Below are 19574 nucleotides of genomic sequence, written 5' to 3' on the forward strand. Positions count from 1 at the left end.
TGATTGTTATACAATATAAATGCTCATCATAGGATCACGTAACCTTTTGCTCTGTTTTATGATTATGAATCTGAATTTGCCCAGAGTAAGTATGATTAATTGTAGTGACTAAGATTCCTAAATTTGCTTTCTTTCATATTCATGCTGTATTTGCTGTCAGTAATCTTGTTACTAAATTATAATCATGTTACTAAATTGTCTCTTCTTTTTTTAAAAAGTTGGTCCTGACATTTTCATTGATTACCCTGGGAAAATAATGCTGGCTGTTCACCCCCTGGCTGTGTACAAAAACTTTGAGGAAGCAAGATTCTTTTGTATATTAAGAGAGAACTGTACTGGAATAAGTAGCTGGCCAGACAAACATTTTCTTGTCACAGGAATGGAAATGGTATCAGGTGTGAGGCATCATGTATTTCACTTGAAGACCGGTAAGAATCATTTCTGTTTTTGTAGTTGTTTGGTGCACTGGAATGCTGAGTAAAGATTCAAAATTCTGAGCTATAATAGCTCCAAATAGGAGTTTGAAATGTCCTGGAAATATTGTGAAGGATCAGAACCAGTAGAACTTAAAAATTGACCAAATTTAGGGATTTTTTCCTATAAAGTGATTCCTTGTGGGGGTGGGAGCCAACAAAATTTGTGGATGGGGTTGCACTCCTAAAGGAGCAGGTCTGTAACTTGGTAGTACTCCTAGATACACCTAGATACAAGAGGCCCAAATATCTCTAGCAGTTTCACCTAGTATACCAGCTACGCCCGTATTTGGATTGGGATAACTTGACCACTGTAGTCCATGAATTGGTAACTTCAAGTCTGGATTACTGTAATGCACGGTATGTAGTACTGCCCTACTTTGGAACCTCCAGCAGGTGAAGAAAGCGTCAGTTTGACTGCAGATGGGGTCAGAAAGCCAACAGCATGTGGCACCTCTGCTAAAACATCTGGACTGGCTGCCTATATGCTACTGGGCCGGGTTCATATATTATGTCAATAGCCAAAGCCCTGAACAGGTTGAGTCCAGGTTACCATAAGGAATGTCTGAACCCTTATATCCCAGCCCAAACACTGAGATCATCTGGAGGCATGCTAGTTGTATCCCATGTTACATTGAGATGGCTCAGTATCCTGCTAAATAATAAACATGTTTTTTTATCTTGAAGCTTGCAGGTTCCAGCCCATCCCAATGCATTCCAGGAGCCATTCAAAAAGTGCTAACATGCTTTTGAGGGGTACCCTCGTATTATACCATGGGACTTGGCACACAGTTTGAGAACTACTGGTCTAAGAGATATTGAGCTAGGAAGCATAGGAAGCAAACCAAATTGGGGGAGGGGGAAATATGATAACTTGGTGATACAATACTGACATACATTGGGTGTGTGGGTGTGTGGGTGTGTGAGAGAGAGAGAGAGAGAGAGCGCTAGTGAGAGAGCACGCACAGCATAGGAGAAATGGAGAAAAGTGAATTGACCAGGATAGACAAACTGAAGAAGAGGGAGCATAGTAGAAAATAAAAGACAAATGTAGTAGAATGTAATTGGAAAGGGAGGTTAAATAAAGGCCCAAGAGATATAGTAAGCTGTGGAAACTGGAGCTGGCAGACGTAGCATAGCCTTGCCAACATCTTGATATTTGACAGCATTAACTGTTACGTTGCCTAACATGTTTAATTCTGTATTTTTCTATTTATCCTGTTGCTTAGCACTTGGATGATAAAGTAAGTTATTGCACTTTGTATTTCTTCTGTATCAAAGGTGCTAAATATCCATATGCTTATATTACTCTTTTAGGGTTGTGTTGCCCACAGTGTTTCCATGTTGTTGCGGGGAACTACAGTACTTTCCTCACAAATGACCCATATATTTTGTTGCTATTCTGTGGCTTTCTCAGGGCACTCATACATCCTATTGTATTCTAGGGGTCTATTGGAACTTTTATACAATTTACCTGCTTTGCAACTGTCACAGTAATACTCAGGGTTTTTTATGTTTTCTATTTGATTGCTGCTTTAAAACAATGCTGAGCCAACTCCAGTTGCTCTCACTGTAGTGATATGATTTTCTGCTTACTGTTCTATGTTCAGCTGAGAATGAGAAAATGCTGCTTAGCTTTTGAGTTTGAAGCACCTGGAAGTGTTGGGAACACATCCAGGTTTTAATAATCAGCACAGATAAGAAAGGAGGAGATCCCATGATGTTTTAGAATAGTCCAACTCATACATTCTCTGTTCAACCCTGTTAGTACATCACTCTGTGATTTATTTCACACAGGCTGAGACAAAGCATCCAGAATGGGTATAATTCCATAAGCTGAAGTGATGATTCAGAATTTAACACTGCTGTAATTATTTACAGTTTTAGTAGTGCTTATTTACTTCTTCCTGAAACAGAATTTTTCATCTTGAGGGCTGCAGTATCTTCTGAACAGCCTTCTATAGGTCATGGTCTCTTTACAGGTCTCAGTTGGGCTGCTTGGTGTGATGCCCACTCACTGGTTATTGACTCCCTTTACTGTTGACAAGAGGGTTGTGCAGTACAGTTGTACCTTGGTTCTTGAACAGAACTCCCGGAACCATTCAAAAACCGTTTTGACTCCCGGAACCATTTAAAAACCAAGGCACAGCTTCTGATTGGCTGCAGGAGCATCCTGCATCCAATCGGAAGCGGCGCTGGACATTTGTCTTCCAAAAATTGTTCGGCAACCAGAACACTTCTGGGTTTCAATCGTTCAGGAGCCGATTTGTTCAGGAGCCAAGGTGTTTGAGATCCAAGATATGATGGCAATCAGTAGTTTGTCCATGGTAAAGCATGTTGCTGTGGTAAAACACTGAATCTTACTGTAAAAAACTATTAGGGCTGGATTCAGCCGACCAGTCCACCTAGTGAAAGCCCATGCAGCGACTTCCGATAGCATGCTGTGGCTTCTCCATCCTCCTCACCATGGCCCCAAAATTTGCTCATGGGGAGGTCAGGATAATCCCTAGAACAGTACATGGGAGGAGGAGAGGAGAACTCATTCCATCAGGCAAGCAGAAATTCTTGTGCTGACAAAATGATCTCCTTAATACTATGTTGAATTCCTCCCTATATGTTTGCCTGTGTATTTGTAGCTTGGAATATTTTTCTCATACATAGATGTCTAAGCCTGCTTTGTTACTTTAAAAATATTGAAATTCTCTGCACTCTAGCTTGTTCACCAGGACGTTACGGGTATGGATGTGGGGAAGAATGTCCACCGTGCAGAGATAATGCCCTTTGTAACATGTTAACTGGTTTCTGTGATGAGAAAGCCTTCTGCAGAGACACATCCTCTATAGAGAGGTGTTCAGAAAGTAAGCTTAAAAAACAAACAAAAATAAATAAATTTAGTTTATATGAAATATTGCTGTCTTTGTTCTGTGGCTGAAGCGGGTCTTCAAAATATCCCTAAATGCTTCTCTGTTTTCAGGATCATTTTAATGGAAATGAAACAGAACACTGCTGTTTCCCCATGTGCCCTGGTGCATATTTTGTCTTGTAGTTGCTTAGCTCAGTACAGAGCAGATGTTCATGCTCTTAGTACCACCCTATGAATGATGGAGACTAGGACCATGCCTTAAGAGTGGCTGCACTAGCATTGTTTGAGCACCTGCTCATCCTTTCAGAGGTGATTACACGCAAATTGAATACCTAGTTTAGCCAGTTCTGTAACAAGAACCATTCTCTGAATATGACTTCTACATTGCAATGAATTGGGAAAAGCCTCCAAGCAGAATAAATATTATGCAGTGTGTTGTTCACAGATCAGATACACATTTCTGCCCCAGTGAATCATGATGGTTGTGGAAACTAGTGATTGGCACCCCGTGGATTCTCTTTGGATTGGAATAAGGGGAGCTATTCCCCCCACCCCAATCTGAATTTGAGCTAATCTTTACCAAATCCACAGTTCTCTGGAAAATGTAGTTTTTCTGTCTTTTTCTACAGGCCATCCCTATATTTTTTGTTGATATCATGAGAGTGAATTTCTTGAGACTGGAAAGTTTCTGTTTGCACAGGGTAAATGTTCTGCATATTTGTTTTGGCATGAGTATGAAGTGGCTTTTTGTGCATTTGTTTTTAAAGGCACAGTCAGCCAGAGATGTCCAGATATGGGTAAATGGCGCTACTGGAACAGATACTGTTACTATTTCTCTGTCCATATTGATGCTGAAAAACGCTGGGAAGAAGCCAATTCTTCGTGCAGTCGTTTTAGGGCTGCTGAACTTCTATGGATTGAAGACCAAGATGATCTGGTATGGCTATTTTACCATTAGTGACTCTTGTCTTAATTGGCCTGTACTTCCAGAACTTTAGCACTTATGTAGAAGTATGACAATTCAGAAGAATGCTGTACTTTTTTATTAATATTGCAGGCACTGTACAGTAAAAAAATGTTTCTACACTTTTATGTTATTCTTTCCAAGCTGATGCAAGTTCCTTTAGTGATGCTGTTGCAAAGAATTGCTGTAAGAATCCCCAGAATCTCAATTATCATTTTTTAAATGGTAAGACCTGAGAAGGCTGGTTCATACCTGTCCACATGGTGAATTAGTACATGCTCCTCTACGTGTCACACATAGAAGGCAATATTCATCTGGATTCTCTGCCTGAAAGCTTGTTGCACGCATTCACTTCTACCCTCACCCCCACCTTTTTAGAGGGAAACATTTCATGTGTGGACATAGATGCAGAATGCCCAGATCACATGTTACCTCAGCCTGATGAACAAACCTACAAGTTACTGGCCTGCGAAACTTCATACTAGCTTACTTCTGCAAGCTGTTTTACTGGCCCTTGCTATTGCCAGTACATACCATAGCCAGGTACACACACTCTGTCATGTAACTTCTTCTTCTGCTCTGCAACACATTGTTTAGCTTTGCTTGCTCTTTCCCAGCCATTCATGGTGCTTTGCTGGTCCAAAGAATTTTGTTCCCACAGTTGAATTGCTAGCAGAGGGTTAGCAGAAGGGCAGCGCATTCTGGTTTCTGCTGTTGGCCAGGGGACCAAAGGCCACTAGGAGGCTGCTCCCCCTGCCTCTCAGAAAGATAATTGGGACAAGGGTAAGACCAATCAACCCCATCCATTGGCCAGAGAAGGAGCAGCTGAAGGGAGCTTATTTCCTCCCATCCTTTCTGGAAAGAACAGTGCTCCACTTGCTAGTTTCCCTGGGATTGTAGGAGCAAGGAGATAGACTACATCCATCAGACAAAGGAACAGGGGCTACCACATGCATTTCAAACAATAACACCAGCAAGAATAGATCAACTTGGCCCTACTGGATACAAGTGCCCACTTCTATATTACTATTTTATTCATGCCTTAAAGTACCTTTCCATTCCACTGTGTGTCTTTGTAAGCCTAATATGGCTGGGGATGAGCAGTGGCATGCAGAACACCAAGGTATACATATCTGAATGATTAGTTGAATGAGCATCTGATTTATGTTTGTCCTTCCTGGCTCAGTAAGTGATACATATGTTAATGTCTAATTTTGCACAAAGATCCTCCTTATGTATTAACCCTGCTGTTCAACCAAAAAGGCTTCCAAGGTGGCTTAGATAAGTTCAACAATAGACAGCACAGTCCCTCCCTGCAGGCTTCCTGTCTAAAAGACACAGCATGAGATGAGGGACTAGGAAAAGCAAAATCTGGCACTTAGTCTTAAACTTACAAAGTTGTTTTAATGACCTGTTTGAGGGCGAGGAGGAGCCAACTGAAGCTGGTCCCTCTGCACAATCCACAGAGGGTGTTGTTCTTCCCATCTCTCCCTCTATCCCAGCCAGATGAAATGGCTGCCAATCAATGACAATTGAGAGCTGGAACTACTCTTCCATCAGTTGTCCTCTTTTAGGTGCTGGTAGGACACAAAGGACAACCTCTGTAAAAAAATCTTAACATTTGGGGAGATTCAGGTGGGGAAAAGTGGTCCTTGAGATATCTTTGACCCAAGCTATGAAGAGGTTTTAAAGAGCTTGTATATCACAGTTGAATAGGTAGTCCTCATAATAAATACAATATGTACTGGAGATCCAGATCTCAACTCTGCTCATTGTTTATAGAATCATAGAATCATAGAGTTGGAAGAGACCACAAGGGCCATCAAGTCCAACCCCCTGCCAAGCAGGAAACACCATCAGAGCACTCCTGACATATGGTTGTCAAGCCTCTGCTTAAAGACCTCCAAAGAAGGAGACTCCACCACACTCCTTGGCAGCAAATTCCACTGTCGAACAGCTCTTACTATCCTAGTACTAAAATCATATAATTTCTAACTGCTTTAATGATACCTGCGCAAGATAACCCAACACCAGTTTAATATCAGAAGCAACATTTGCAGCTGGAATGGGAACAAAGTGATCATCTTTTCATTAATTGTGAAAACACTTGCACTGCTTTTAAAAATCAGTACTGCCTAGCTATTTCTGTTTTTATTCCTCATCCTGATTTCAATTGTAGGAGTGGATACAAAAGTTTGTTAGAGAAAAAATATGGCTAGGACTGCAAGATATAAACTCTGATGAAGTCTGGGCTTGGTCACATGAGGACAGTGCAGAAAGTACATTGCAATGGTATGTATAATGAGCGGGCCCAATCCATAACTGTTGGCAGTTTAAGCAGATCTCAGCTGTGTATTGCACGTTTGCAAACAGCTATGAAAAGACTCATCAAGGATAATAAACACAGTATCTGGAACTTCTGTATGCAGATCTCATTTGGTATCAAGTAGTGGTCCTTATTATTACAAAATACTGAGAACAGGTCAGGGAAAGACTGAGAGAGCGTAGAGGTAGAGTCTGGAGAAAGTTATGGAAGTATGAGTAAGTAACACATGACAAAATTACTTTTTCTAAGCACAGGGTAGTGAATAAATATTTAGGGTTAAACTGTATTCTACAGCTGGCCAACCCTTATCCCTTTTCCACTCAAATTTAAATTGTTGTTTTGCTATTGGCTCAAACCTAAAGGCTGGGCCAGACATGTTGCTTTCCTACCATATCACAATATGTTGCACTTAGTAGGAAAGTTGAGGCATGGCTGCTTGATTTTCTCACCTATCGTATAATGTCACTGGCTTTGGTGGTGTTAATGCACTTGTATGATCTGAGTATTAGAAAATATCAGGACTTTGAGAACCGTTAGTCAGCTCTTCTTATTTCTTTGTATGGTACCCAAAGACATAGGCATTAGTGGCCTTGCTTAAATGCTTGCCTGGCTGGAATCGTAGGAATATAGACGACTGCCTTATACCAGTCAGACCACTGGTACTAAAATATCTGAAAAGGCCATCTGTGCAAGTGTTCATTTCTTACTAGAAGGTACTGCCAATCAATTCCTTAAGTTATTCCACCTCTTCCTCTAAAAAGTTATATCAGATACAAAGATCTTATAACAAGTATGCTTGGAATGGAAAAAAGCTAGTGATGGGCTGAAGGGCCATTGAGGGTTTGAGTGCTTTCAGGAGTAGGAATTTCACTAAAATGTCTAAGCTGCTTAACTTTACCCTCCCTTGCTTCTTTAACAACAACAAAAGCCCTTTGTTCTGTTATAGCAAGATCATATTTCCTGGCAGTTGGGCCAGAATGCACCATGTGATGATGTAGTGTAACTGCCAGGAGCATTCTTAAAACAGAAGTAATAGTGTTTTGTAAGTGTGCATCCCACCTGCTGTTGTCAGCCAGCACAATCTGCACTTTTAAAGCACCCTGCTTACCCAATTTCAGCGAGGAGTAGGCAATTCCCTCCCCAGACAGGTTAAGAAAGTGCATTGAATGATCCATCAGCCTGCACTATCTTCTCAGTGCACACTCCAAGCTTGGCTCAGAAGGGGTATCCGCTCTCCATTCGAGTTGGGAGAAAGAATAGTTGGTGGTCACCAGTGATCAGCAATGATCATGTAGAAATTACATGGGCATGTCCAGATGAAGTTACTTAATTAATTCTTTTATTATATTTTGACAGGCTGGATTTCCCAAAGGGGTACAAATGGCACAGATGTGCGGATATGTCAAACAAAGGTGTTATCAGTAAAGTTTACTGTACTGAAAAGAGAGAATGGGTGTGCAAGAGACCAGCTGGACGAGGTTCGGAGTCTGCTGATCTTTATTGTTACGTAGAAGTTGCTCATGTATAATTTGGGGAAGAAGACAACTGAATGAGAGTTAGCATTGTTGACTTTTTGAAGATCAGCTGTCCCAACAGAGGGATTAAATGCTACTTGTTTGGAACAGAAAGAAGCTCTGAATTACAATATACCAGTTGCAACACAGTACAGTGGTACCTCGGTTTAAGAACAGTCCGATTTAAGAATGATTTGGTTTACAAACTCCGCAAAACCGGAAATAGTGTCTTGGTCTAAAACGGAATCCGAATGGTGGAAGGGTACTGGTGGCGGGAGGCCTCATTAGGGAAAATGCGCCTCAGTTTAAGAACGGTTTTGGTTTAAGAACGGACTTTTGGAACGGATTAAGTTCGTAAACTGAGGTACCACTAAGTTTATAGTACTCTGTTTTGGGACACTAAATAATCTTTAGGTACACTTTGCTGTGTATCCATGATCAACAGACCATAAGGTTTTAGATCATATGTTTCAATCTGAAGGCTTTTAATGCAAACTTTCTGTATTTATTTGGGAAGTTTTAGGCCATTGGCCTCTCAATTTACTTGTGATCTGCTGTGGTGAATATTTGTATTTTGACAAAATTCTGATAGCTTCAGCATCTAAACGAGGTAGCAACCTAGATGAACTCTGAGAATTGCATAGAGTTTGCAGAAGGAATTAGAAGAGTCAGCAGCAGCTTTCAAAACTCACCTGCTGTTATAATGAAGATCCTCTGTAGTTTTATAAAAATGTACACTTCTTACCCCCTCAAGCATAACTCAGTTAAATGAATGATTTGCAGAAGTGCCAAAAAAAGCTTGAGAGGAAAAAAAAACTCTTAAAGAGGTGGAAATAAGGCCTGCTTGTAGATGGCTACTGTGAGAATAGGATGCTGAACTAGATGGTGTTTTAGTAGTAGATAGGTAGCCGTGTTGGTCTGCCATAGTCAAAATAAAAAAATTCCTTCCAGTAGCACCTTAAAGACCAACTAAGTTAGTTCTTGGTATGAGCTTTCGTGTGCATGCACACTTCTTCAGATATACTGAAACAGAAGTTGCCAGATCCTTCTATATAGTGAGAAGGTGGGGAGGGGTGTTACTCAGAAGGGTGGTGGGAATGGGAGATAGGCAGATAGCTGAGAGATCCTCTTGACGACTCTTAACGACTGTAATAGGTCTTACAGGAAAAGGCAAGGGGTGGGAAGGTGAGAAATGGTTTAGTTATGTATAGTGAGATAAGAATCCAATGTCTTTGTTCAGCCCAGGTCTTTTCATGGTTTTAAGTTTGGTAATGAGTTGTAATTCAGCAGCTTCTCTTTCCAGTCTATTTCTGAAATTCCTTTGTAGTAAAACAGCTACTTTGAGATCTTGTATAGAATGTCCTGGGAGATTGAAGTGTTCTCCTACTGGTTTCTCTGTTCTGTGATTCTTGATGTCAGATTTATGTCCGTTTATTCTTTGGCGTAAGGTTTGGCCTGTTTGTCCAATATAGAGAGCTGAAGGACACTGTTGGCATTTGATGGCATACACAATGTTAGACGATGAGCAATTAAATAGTCCCGAGATGGTATGTGTGATGTTGTTGGGGCCAGTAATGGTGTTGTCCGGGTGTATGTGGCAGCAAAGTTGGCATCTGGGTTTATTGCAGGCTCTGGTGCCAGTGTCTGTGTTAAGTCTGGTTGTAGTATTATTGTGGGTTAGGAGTTGTTTAAGATTGGGTGGCTGTCTGTAGGCAATGAAAGGTCTTCCTCCCAGAGCTTGAGAAAGAGAACTGTCATTGTCCAGGAGAGGTTGTAGATCTCTGATGATGCGTTGTACTGTTTTAACTTGGGAGCTGTATGTGATGACTAGAGGTGTTCTGTTATTTTCTTTTTTGGGTCTGTTTTGCTGCAAGAATGCCTTGAAGAATTGCTTTGCATTATTTCTGTGGGATTTACTGTCTTGATTTAAAGCATGCTAGTAGCAATTGCTTAATAGTAGTTGATCTTATGGCAACAAAGCCATAACTTGTCAAATGCTGTTATGGGTCTAATGGTGGTACCCGGTGTTCAGTATCTTCATTTTTTCTGTTGAATTTGTACATGCATTGTGGCTCATGTATCGTAAGTTGATGGGCAAAGGTTTAGTATAAAAAAATAATCGTGGGGGTTTTGCTTTTTACAATCTGTGAGCAGTGCAGCTGAATTCCTTCATATGTTCAAGCATATTGATTGCAGACAAGTGAGCAATAATAGGGATGATTAAAATATCAGAGTTATGACATTGTTTATTTTGTCTACAAATTTTGACATTTTAAAGAAATAGACAGTACTCTGTATAGATTTTTCAAAGTGCTAACTGACCTTGCCTGGCTTTGTTGCGAGTCATCCGTATCATAAACTAGCTTTATACGTCTACATCACTGTTCATTAAGCTGTAGAACTTGCTTATAGAGGTCAATCTTCTTAAAGAGGCCTCTTGTGTAAGCATCACATAAATGATATTAATATTTGGTTGTTCATATATATTTAACAGATGGACCTCAGTATAACCTTTTTCTGTCTTCCCTACAGACCTTGATGTATACACAGGCTTTTGGGATTCACTAGTGATCTCAGAGAAACCAGCTTTGTCAACCAATTATACTTACAATTATTCAAGGGATGAATGTATTAGATTGAAGTCAAGATGTCTTGGCTATGGATTGTGGAAAAATGGATATTTCTTGTTCAATGGTTTAATATTAGTTGGTGGCGGATTTGGTCCAAGTGTAACATTTTTAAAATCAGGTAGTCGTAATTGTCTTGAGTACCTTCTTAAATGTTTAGAATTATTGAATACTGAATCGTATCAAGATTCCCTCTCATGAAAATACAAAATTCTGTGATATTTTTGTATTCTAAATACAGTGGTACCTCGGTTTACGAACTTAATCCATTCCTGAAGTCTGTTCTTAAACCAAATCCATTCTTAAACCAAGGTGCGCTTTCCCTAATGAGGTCTCCTGCCACCGATGCCCTTCCACCGTTCAGCTTCCGTTCACAAACTGGAACACTACTTCCAGTTTTGTGGAGTTCGTAAACTGAATAGTTCATAAACAGGACTGTTTGTAAACCGAGGTACCACTGTAGATCCTTTGAAATCTCATTCATGCTTTTCCTTGCTGAAGAGTCTGGCACCTTGGAATAGCCAGTTTCTTTCACCTACAGATGTAGAAGTACAACAAAGAATACGGTTTTGTTTTGGTTTTTCCTTCAGGTGTGATATTTGCTTGTTCCTGCTTTTACTCGTCCAGTATACCCCCTCAACTGAACACTGATTTCTTCTTTCTTTTTGCCTCTTCCAAACACTTTAAAGCATATCACAAACAGTGCTTTTTCTGGGGGGGCACATACCCCTAAACATTTTGTGAATCTAAGTTTGGCCTCATTGAGGGGCAGTATTTTAATATAAGTAGGAAAATGAGAGTGTCCCTAAACATTTTTTTTTTTTTAGTAAAAAAAGCACTACTCACAAACATTCGTTTAACATCTTTATTTATTGCGGACATCATGAGATCACTGAGTTGGGCTATGGCTCCATTCCTGGTGATGCAGGCAGAAGAGAAAAGCTCTTTGGAAAGTGAGCAGCTCCTACTTCGTTTTCTGTTCCTGCCTGTGCAAAGCAGTAATCTTCATTTTATATTCTTTCTATTCTTCTCACAGTCAGGGTTTTCCCTCTTTACCTCCTCCGTTTGTACCTTAGTTTTTTCAACTTGGCTGATTTCTCCCCACTCTTCAGCCCATTCTGTTCTCACACCTTACTCAGATTGCTTCCCTCAGAAATAAAAATCTTCCTCTTCGTATCCTTACATTTTACTAGGTTTGCAACAAAATAGCTGCCTTTTCCACTAATGCTCCACTGTCAGAGATTTGCAGGGTAGCTTCATGGTCCTTGCATAGCACATTTGCCAGACATTATAAAATGGACTTATTTGCCTCAATGGATATCACCTTTGGCCTCAAGGTCCTTCAACAGGCTTTAAAGCTTTAATCCAGGCATAGGCAAACTCCGGCCCTCCAGATGTTTGGGACTACAATTCCCATCATCCCTAGCTAACAGGACCAGTGGTCAGGGATGATGGGAATTGTAGTCCCAAACATCTGGAGGGCCGGAGTTTGCCTATGCCTGCTCTAATCTGTTGCTGTTGAGACCTACCCTAATGGGGAAAGCTGTGATATGTCCCAACCCAGTGACCGCTTGATGCCCACTATAAATAGTACAATGGGTACTTACCCAAAGAGAGTTTTGTCCCTGTGGCCTCTTCCTAATAGGGACTGGAACTGATTCTTTTCTCTATGCTTTTTCTTTTCTGTTATGGTTGTAGCTTCGTCGTTCCGTCACTATATAGGTTAGCAGTAGCTAAGCAGTACTACTTATGGTTATGTTGGAAATGGGCTCTTTAGTTCTTGTTGTTTCTTATCCTTGGTGATACTCCAATGACTTTTCAAATTTAGTGGCTCTGCAAAACTAAATGGCAGCCACTCACTTCCCAAAGAGCGTTTTGCTCTTGCCTTCATCAACAAGAATGGAGCTGTAACCCAACCCTGTGACTACATGATGCCCTAACAAATCTACCTATTGTACCTTCTCCCTCACTCTGCATATGTGTGTTAAAGTTTGTAAAAAATATTTTTAAGTTGATTTGCAGAGAATATAGAAATGGGAGTATATTAGCATAAGCCACTAGCCAATCAGTGGTATGCACAGCTGCTTCTGCTTGAAATTAACAGAACTGGCTTTTTGGCAGTATCAAGCTAGGAAAAACACTGACAAAAACTGGGTGAGTGTGGTTATAGTAGCTTAACCAGTTTTTGCCTACCCATATCCCACCTGCTGTATGTCTTTCAGCATGAGTGTTTAATTGTTGGGGATAGCTAAGCTTATGACTCAGGAATTCCCAACTGAGGTGGAATCTACACACATAAAAAACATTCTGAAAATCCTTTTTTTAAAAAGTTTTTAAAAATACAATGAATTTCCCATAAGGCTCACCATTGCCATCTAGTGTCATATTGTATATTGCATATAAAACACACTTAAAAACATTTTATTTTCAGCTGTATAGCTGAGTCCCAACTAGGCTCTAACCTTAGCCAATCTTTTCTTCCAACTTCAGGTATGGAAATAATAACACTGACCTACCTAGCAGGGCTGTTGTAAAGGTTGCAACAAGATAACGTATGTGAAACACTTTGAACATTCTATACTGCTATATTACTTTTATTTTATTTTATTTTATTTTATTTTAAGCATGTGACTATGGATACTATGGGCCAGAGTGTGAATCTGAATGCCGGCCCTGTCATTGGGACAAACCATGCCACCCTGTTACGGGAACATGTGAAGGTCCCATTGTTTGTGTTGCCCCTCAGCATGTAGGTACATGCCCTTTTGGTAAGTGAGCTTTCTTTCTTTCTTTCTTTCTTTCTTTCTTTCTTTCTTTCTTTAAAAAACCCCTATTTATTCATTTAAGAGTTTTGAAAACAAAGCTTTGCCAAATGTAGTTTATAATTGAAGACATAAAAGCATACAAAAGCAGCATCTGAAAAATAATGTAATTAAAACAACAGGATAAAACAATAGATCCTGATGGATGGAGGGAGGGAAAGGGAGAATGTGCCCCTGAGGATGGATCCTGATTTGCAAACCATCACTTGTACAGAGTAAGCTTATCACTGACAGTTATTGGAAGTTAATGGGATGATTCTGTCTTATATAATGAACAACTCTCTACCCACTCTGAAAATACTCACTTGGCAAAAGATACAAAGGAATGTTAGACTATGTTGTTGTTTAGTCGTTTAGTCGTGTCCGACTCTTCATGACCCCATGGACCAGAGCACGCCAGGCACTTCTGTCTTCCACTGCCTCCCGCAGTTTGGTCAGACTCATGCTGTTAGCTTCGAGAACACTGTCCAACCATCTCATCCTCTGTCGTCCCCTTCTCCTTGCGCCCTCCATCTTTCCCAACATCAGGGTCTTTCCCAGGGAGTCTTCTCTTCTCATGAGGTGGCCAAAGTACTGGAGCCTCAGCTTCACGATCTGTCCTTCCAGTGAGAACTCAGGGCTGATTTCCTTAAGAATGGATAGGTTTGTTCTTGCAGTCTATGGGACTCTCAAGAGTCTCCTTCAGCACCATAATTCAAAAGCATCAATTCTTCAGCGATCAGCCTTCTTTATGGTCCAGCTCTCACTTCCATACATCACTACTGGGAAAACCATAGCTTTTAGACTATGGTTAGACTATGAAAAGCAACAAAACATGGGAAATCATAATAGTTTTTGCATTTGTTTTCTTTTTTGATGGTGTGTCAGGCTTGTACAGTTTAAGATGCCCCCTTGGTGATGGCTGGTGGTACTGGGGAGGAAAATGCTACTTGATAGATGAAAAAAGAAAAGTGGCATGGAGTGAAGCACAGGAGCTATGCAGACGTTTTAAAGACACAAATCTACTTGAGATACAAAGCCTTGAGGAAAAGGTTAGAATCTTAAAAAGAAAAGAAAAACCCTATAAAATGTTGGTCACCTTTCTATTCAAGAGTGCTGAAGGTGGTAAATAACATTTACCAGTACTTGCTTAAAGAAAATTCAGTGGGCACTTTAAAAATCTACCTTTTTGCAAATGGCACTCCAACATTTATTTCAAGGGAGAGTTTTTGTTTGTACTGTGAGGGAGGAGTGTTAACAAAAATATAAAGCCCTCTTCCCTCCCTCCCATACTCTTGCTGTAGTCAGAAGTCACTTGTTGGGTGAGATACTGGGGAGGAAGAGAACAGGCAAATGGCTTCATGTGAGATGTGTCCCAGTCCTCTTATTTCAAGTATTGTGCCTGATACCTAGGTGGAGAGACAGAGAGGAGGTGCTATCAACCCTTTTGTTTTTGTTCAAAGGGAGAATTGAGCTATAGTTATCCCCTGATGTGTATGCAGTTTCACCTATGAAGTATATTGAGATCACACCACCAGATCTTAACAATGCTAATTATGTCTATGTTGTGTTCTGCTCCAGACATGGGTGAAAGCAATGATAAATCAACAAATGTGGGTAGGAATGAAATGGCATTCAGAGACGTCTCGTTGGCAATGGGGAGATGGAACAAATGTGAACACTAATATAAATTGGTAAGATGTTTACATTTTTCTGCCTTTTATGAATGGGACTGGAGGTACCTTTTACTTATGCCCCTGAAATACCTACTGAACAGTTTTCAGTGTATGGATAATGTCAGGGAACTGCCATTAGCTCAGAGATGAGAGATAGAGAGGGAGTTGTGTTACAGGGAGCCTCCGAAAATCTTGCGAAGCAGTTCCTCTTCCGGCGAGGAGGAAAGCCCAACCTCCAGTGGAGAAGAGGTGCAAGGACCAGAACATGCTACAGAGAGGGAAGCACACCCCTGCCATCCCCAATCATGCACAGTAGTTTGAGATGCGGGGAGGTAGGGGGCGGGGGCGGAAAAGGCTTGGGGTGACGAAACTTTTATGTTGGGGGAGGTACAAAAACAGACCACTCCCAGATTCTGCTAGCAATTGAGCCAGACATGAACTTATGACACTCTTCACTGTAAATAGTTTGCACCAAAACAAAGCCTGTAAAAGACAGGTCGGAGTCCTGCCTGGTTACTCTCGAGCAAACGCAACAGCGTCTGACAGATATGTACCTATTGAAGCTAAATGTTAATAATTTAAGAATGTAAGAAAAGCTTGCTGGATCAGGAATGGAGCATAATGGACAGGCTAACTTGGTAGAACCCTGAACAGGCATATTCTATACTGCAACATTCTTTTTTCGGAGGCCACCTGCCTTATTTATTATTATTTCTAATGCAGCAGTGCTCTCAAAGTGACCCTCCAAAATTCTGCACACTGATGTGTGATATTACAGATTACGTTATAAAAATTAGTATGAATATTTTTCTCTTCCTAGCTGTAGTTCAAAATGTTGCCTCTCCCTTTAGGTTAAATATAGAAGGGAACAAGCTTGATGGCTGCGGTACTATTGTAAAAAATAAGCGACTATTGCAATCAGCAAAGTGCTCTGAGAAGTTTTATTTTATATGTGAAAGAGAAGAATGTAAGTATTAGCTTTTTCTTTTCTTGCTTCCTTTTCTTCTTTTATATTCTTCCTATTCAGTACTGTCTCTCGCCCAGGGAAAGCAAGGAATATTCTAAAGATTCATCCCACTGCTTAATGTTGTCCACTCTGCAATGTGTTATGTGGAATTATTGTTTGGGAGTTAAAGGGTTTTTTATTGTTTCAGTTGCATTGTGTTTTTATATGATGTAGCCTGTCCTGGGACCTTGTAGAGAAGGGTGGTAAGGAATACAATAAGATGTTGATGGTTCTGTGGCTCCTGGGTGCAATAATCTTATTTGGATATTACTAGAAGATGAATAATAATAGCTAGGCTATTACATACAGTACACACTGCCTTTTCCTGTATAGTCTGAAAACTTGAAAGAAAACCCGCCTTAAACATCAGTACAGTGGGTTACAGACTCCCCAGGTTACAGACGCCCCAGGTTACAGACGCTTCAGGATACAGACTCTGCTAACCCAGAAATAGTAACTTGGGTTAAGAACTTTGCTTCAGGATGAGAACAGAAATCACGCGGCACCGGGAGGCCCCATTAGCTAAAGTGGTACCTCAGGTTAAGAACAGTTTCAGGTTAAGAACGGACCTCCAGAACGAATTAAGTTCTTAACCCGAGGTACCACTGTATTGGATTTCCAACACTGAGCAGTCAACAACAAAATTACTTGATGTTGCCATAACAACAGCTGGACATCTTTGGAAAAACGTGCTGGTAAAACAAAGCCGGGGGAAATTGCTTTTCTCAGAAGAGTGTTCCACAGTGTAAGGGCCGCCAATGAATAAGCCTTTTCCCATCACCTTCCTCATCTCATTTCTATGGCTGAGGGAATGCAAAGCATGACTTCAACTTAGAATCTTAATTCCAGGAGAGGGTGGTACAGTGAAATAACGTGCTTTGCAGGAATTCAGGAAATAATGACCAGCAGTTTGAATTCACAAGTGAATTGGAATTCAGGACAGGTTAGTGAAGATCATAGTAAATGATCTGTAAGCAGATTAGTCAAGGACATAGTAAAATGTTTTGCATGTTCACTCTCATCAACATTTGGACCACTGAGGTCTGTACCATCTGAAGCTTCCAAACTGTTTTCAAGAACAAACCCTTTTGTGGTATATGTGTGATACTTGCTGGATATCTTTGTGTCCTTGAGAAAGCTTGATCTTCCATAATACACATAGTGTATTTGGACTTTCAAGAAGCTTTCAACAAGGTACAGTCATACCTCGGGTTACAGATGCTTCAGGTTGCGCATTTTGGGGTTGCGCAACGCACTGAACCCGGAAGTACTGGAACAGGTTACCTCTGTGTTTAAGTGCTCACGCATGCGCAGAAGCACTAAATCACTCTTTGTACGTGTGCAGGTGCGGCGCTGTGGGTTGCGAACGTGCCTCCCGTACGGATCATGTTCGCAGCCCGAGCGTCCACTGTACCTCCCAAGGACACCTGAGTAAGCTCAGCAGTCACAGAGTAAGAGGCGATATCCTCTTGTGGATCAGAAATTTGTTAAGTAGGAGGAAACAGAAAATGGGAAATGCAGTTCAATGTAAACATGAGGAAAGTGGTACATGTTGGACAAATAAAATCTTAATTTCACATATACGCTCATGGAGTCTGATCTGGCAGTGACTAATCAGGAGCAAGACTTTGGGGTTGTGGTAGATAGTAAGACTTTGGGGTTGTGGTTACAGAAAAAAGATGAGTAAGAGGTGGCAATGCATGATGGAAGTTTATAAAATTATGCACTAGAACTAGGCAGAGCATAGTTAAACTGTGATCACAGTTTGGATGGCTTTAAAAAGTACCGTATTTTTCGCCCTATAGGACGCACTTTTCCTCCTCCAAAAATGAAGGGGAAATGTGTGTGCGTCCTATGGAGCGAATGCAGGCTTTCACTGAAGCCTGGAGCTCACCGACTGGTGTGCACCGACCCCTCTCACTCTCCAGGCTTCAGGCAGCTATCCGCAAGCCTTCGGAGCACGGCGGGAGTTCCCGCCGGGTTCCGAAGGCTTGCGGATAGCAGCCTGAAGCCCAGGGAGCGCAGCGCCAACTCCCGCTGAGCACCCGGGCTTCAGGCAGCTATCCGCAGGCCTACGGAGCCGGCAAGCTCTGGGAGCGAAGGGAAGGTTTCGCGCAACCTCACCGCCGCTCCCGGACCAGTTCTGGGGGCTGGGGTCATGGGAAGCTCGGGCTTCCCCAGCCCCAGCCCCACGGCTTCTGCCAAAGACGTGCGCAGCCTTTCCCAGGTGGAGAAGTTACACACAGCTAACAGAGGAAGCCAAGACAGCCAGCGGGATGGATCTCGCTCGCTGTCTTGGCTTCTTTGCTCTTTGGGGCTTGGGGGGGGGAAGAATCCCCCCCCCTAAAAATTAGGTGTGCCCTATGGTCCGGTGCACCCTATGGAGCAAAAAATATGGTATTAGACTAATCCATGGAGGAAAAGTCTTATCAATGACTCTTAGCTGTGATGGAGGCTATATTGGTTGGAAGCAGTATACTTCTGAATACCAATTTCTGGAAACCACACAAGGGGAGAGTTCTATTGCTCTCAAGTCCTGCTTACAAGTTTCCCACAGGTATTTGGTTGGCCATTGTAAGAATCGGATGCTGGACCAGATTGGCCATTGGCTTGATCCAATAGGCTCTTCTTATATCATCTTAGTCTTTGAACTGATGGTAATAATCACGGTCTATGATTGTTTTCTTTGGACAGCAATGAATATATTCCAGGAATACAAAGGTCACACTATACCACAACGACAACACGCATTGCCAAAAATGTTCTATACTTTGAGTGATGCTGAAGAGGATTGCATTTTTGAGAAAACTACTTGTACTGGTATAGTTTTATCACAAGGCCAGTATTATATGGTTAGTGGAATAAATATATTCAAAAGCGTTGATGCACAGGACACCTTATATGTGAAGTCTGGTGAGTCACTTAAAGGAACTTATCTATACACTTATCTATAACAATGTGGCTGTGGCTACCAAACTATCTTTTTCCTGATCTTATGAAATGCCTCTTAAGTTGTTAACTGGCAGATGCATGCTGTTGGCTCCTACGTACGTCTCTTTCTTGTTACGGCATTGTCATTGTTGCCAACTTATCCAAAGTACTCTGATCCTAAAAATAGTAGAACTTATTAAATTTTATGTAATGTTTTAGTTTCTTAAATCTAGATGACTCTGGAACTGTTTGGTTCCAAAAGTAAACATGTCCAGCTGGGTCAAGAGTTTACAGCTTTGGTGATGTCAACATCAAAGCATTAATTACTATTTTGCACTTATGGGACAAAAGATGGGGTAGAAATACTTTAAATACATAAATTAATCATAGCCT

The 19574-nt window shown here is 41.2% G+C and overlaps 1 protein-coding gene across 7 annotated transcripts in view; it reads left to right on the plus strand.

The window, feature by feature from the left end:
* Nucleotides 1-19574, plus strand: part of LOC308579943 (uncharacterized protein) — a 77265-nt gene that overhangs the window by 26852 nt on the left and 30839 nt on the right. For all 7 annotated transcript variants that reach the window (XM_081180993.1, XM_081180994.1, XM_081180995.1 and 4 more), the window contains 11 exons: nt 219-428; nt 3188-3331; nt 4104-4273; nt 6480-6592; nt 7983-8104; nt 10673-10888; nt 13392-13535; nt 14457-14620; nt 15150-15262; nt 16096-16211; nt 18945-19163. In XM_081180993.1, the coding sequence (XP_081037119.1) occupies nt 219-428; nt 3188-3331; nt 4104-4273; nt 6480-6592; nt 7983-8104; nt 10673-10888; nt 13392-13535; nt 14457-14620; nt 15150-15262; nt 16096-16211; nt 18945-19163 (1731 nt within the window). The remainder of the gene's footprint in view (nt 1-218; nt 429-3187; nt 3332-4103; nt 4274-6479; nt 6593-7982; nt 8105-10672; nt 10889-13391; nt 13536-14456; nt 14621-15149; nt 15263-16095; nt 16212-18944; nt 19164-19574) is intronic.

Source organism: Podarcis bocagei (assembly GCF_964188305.1).
Source record: "Podarcis bocagei genome assembly, chromosome: 2".
NCBI lineage: Eukaryota > Metazoa > Chordata > Lepidosauria > Squamata > Lacertidae > Podarcis > Podarcis bocagei.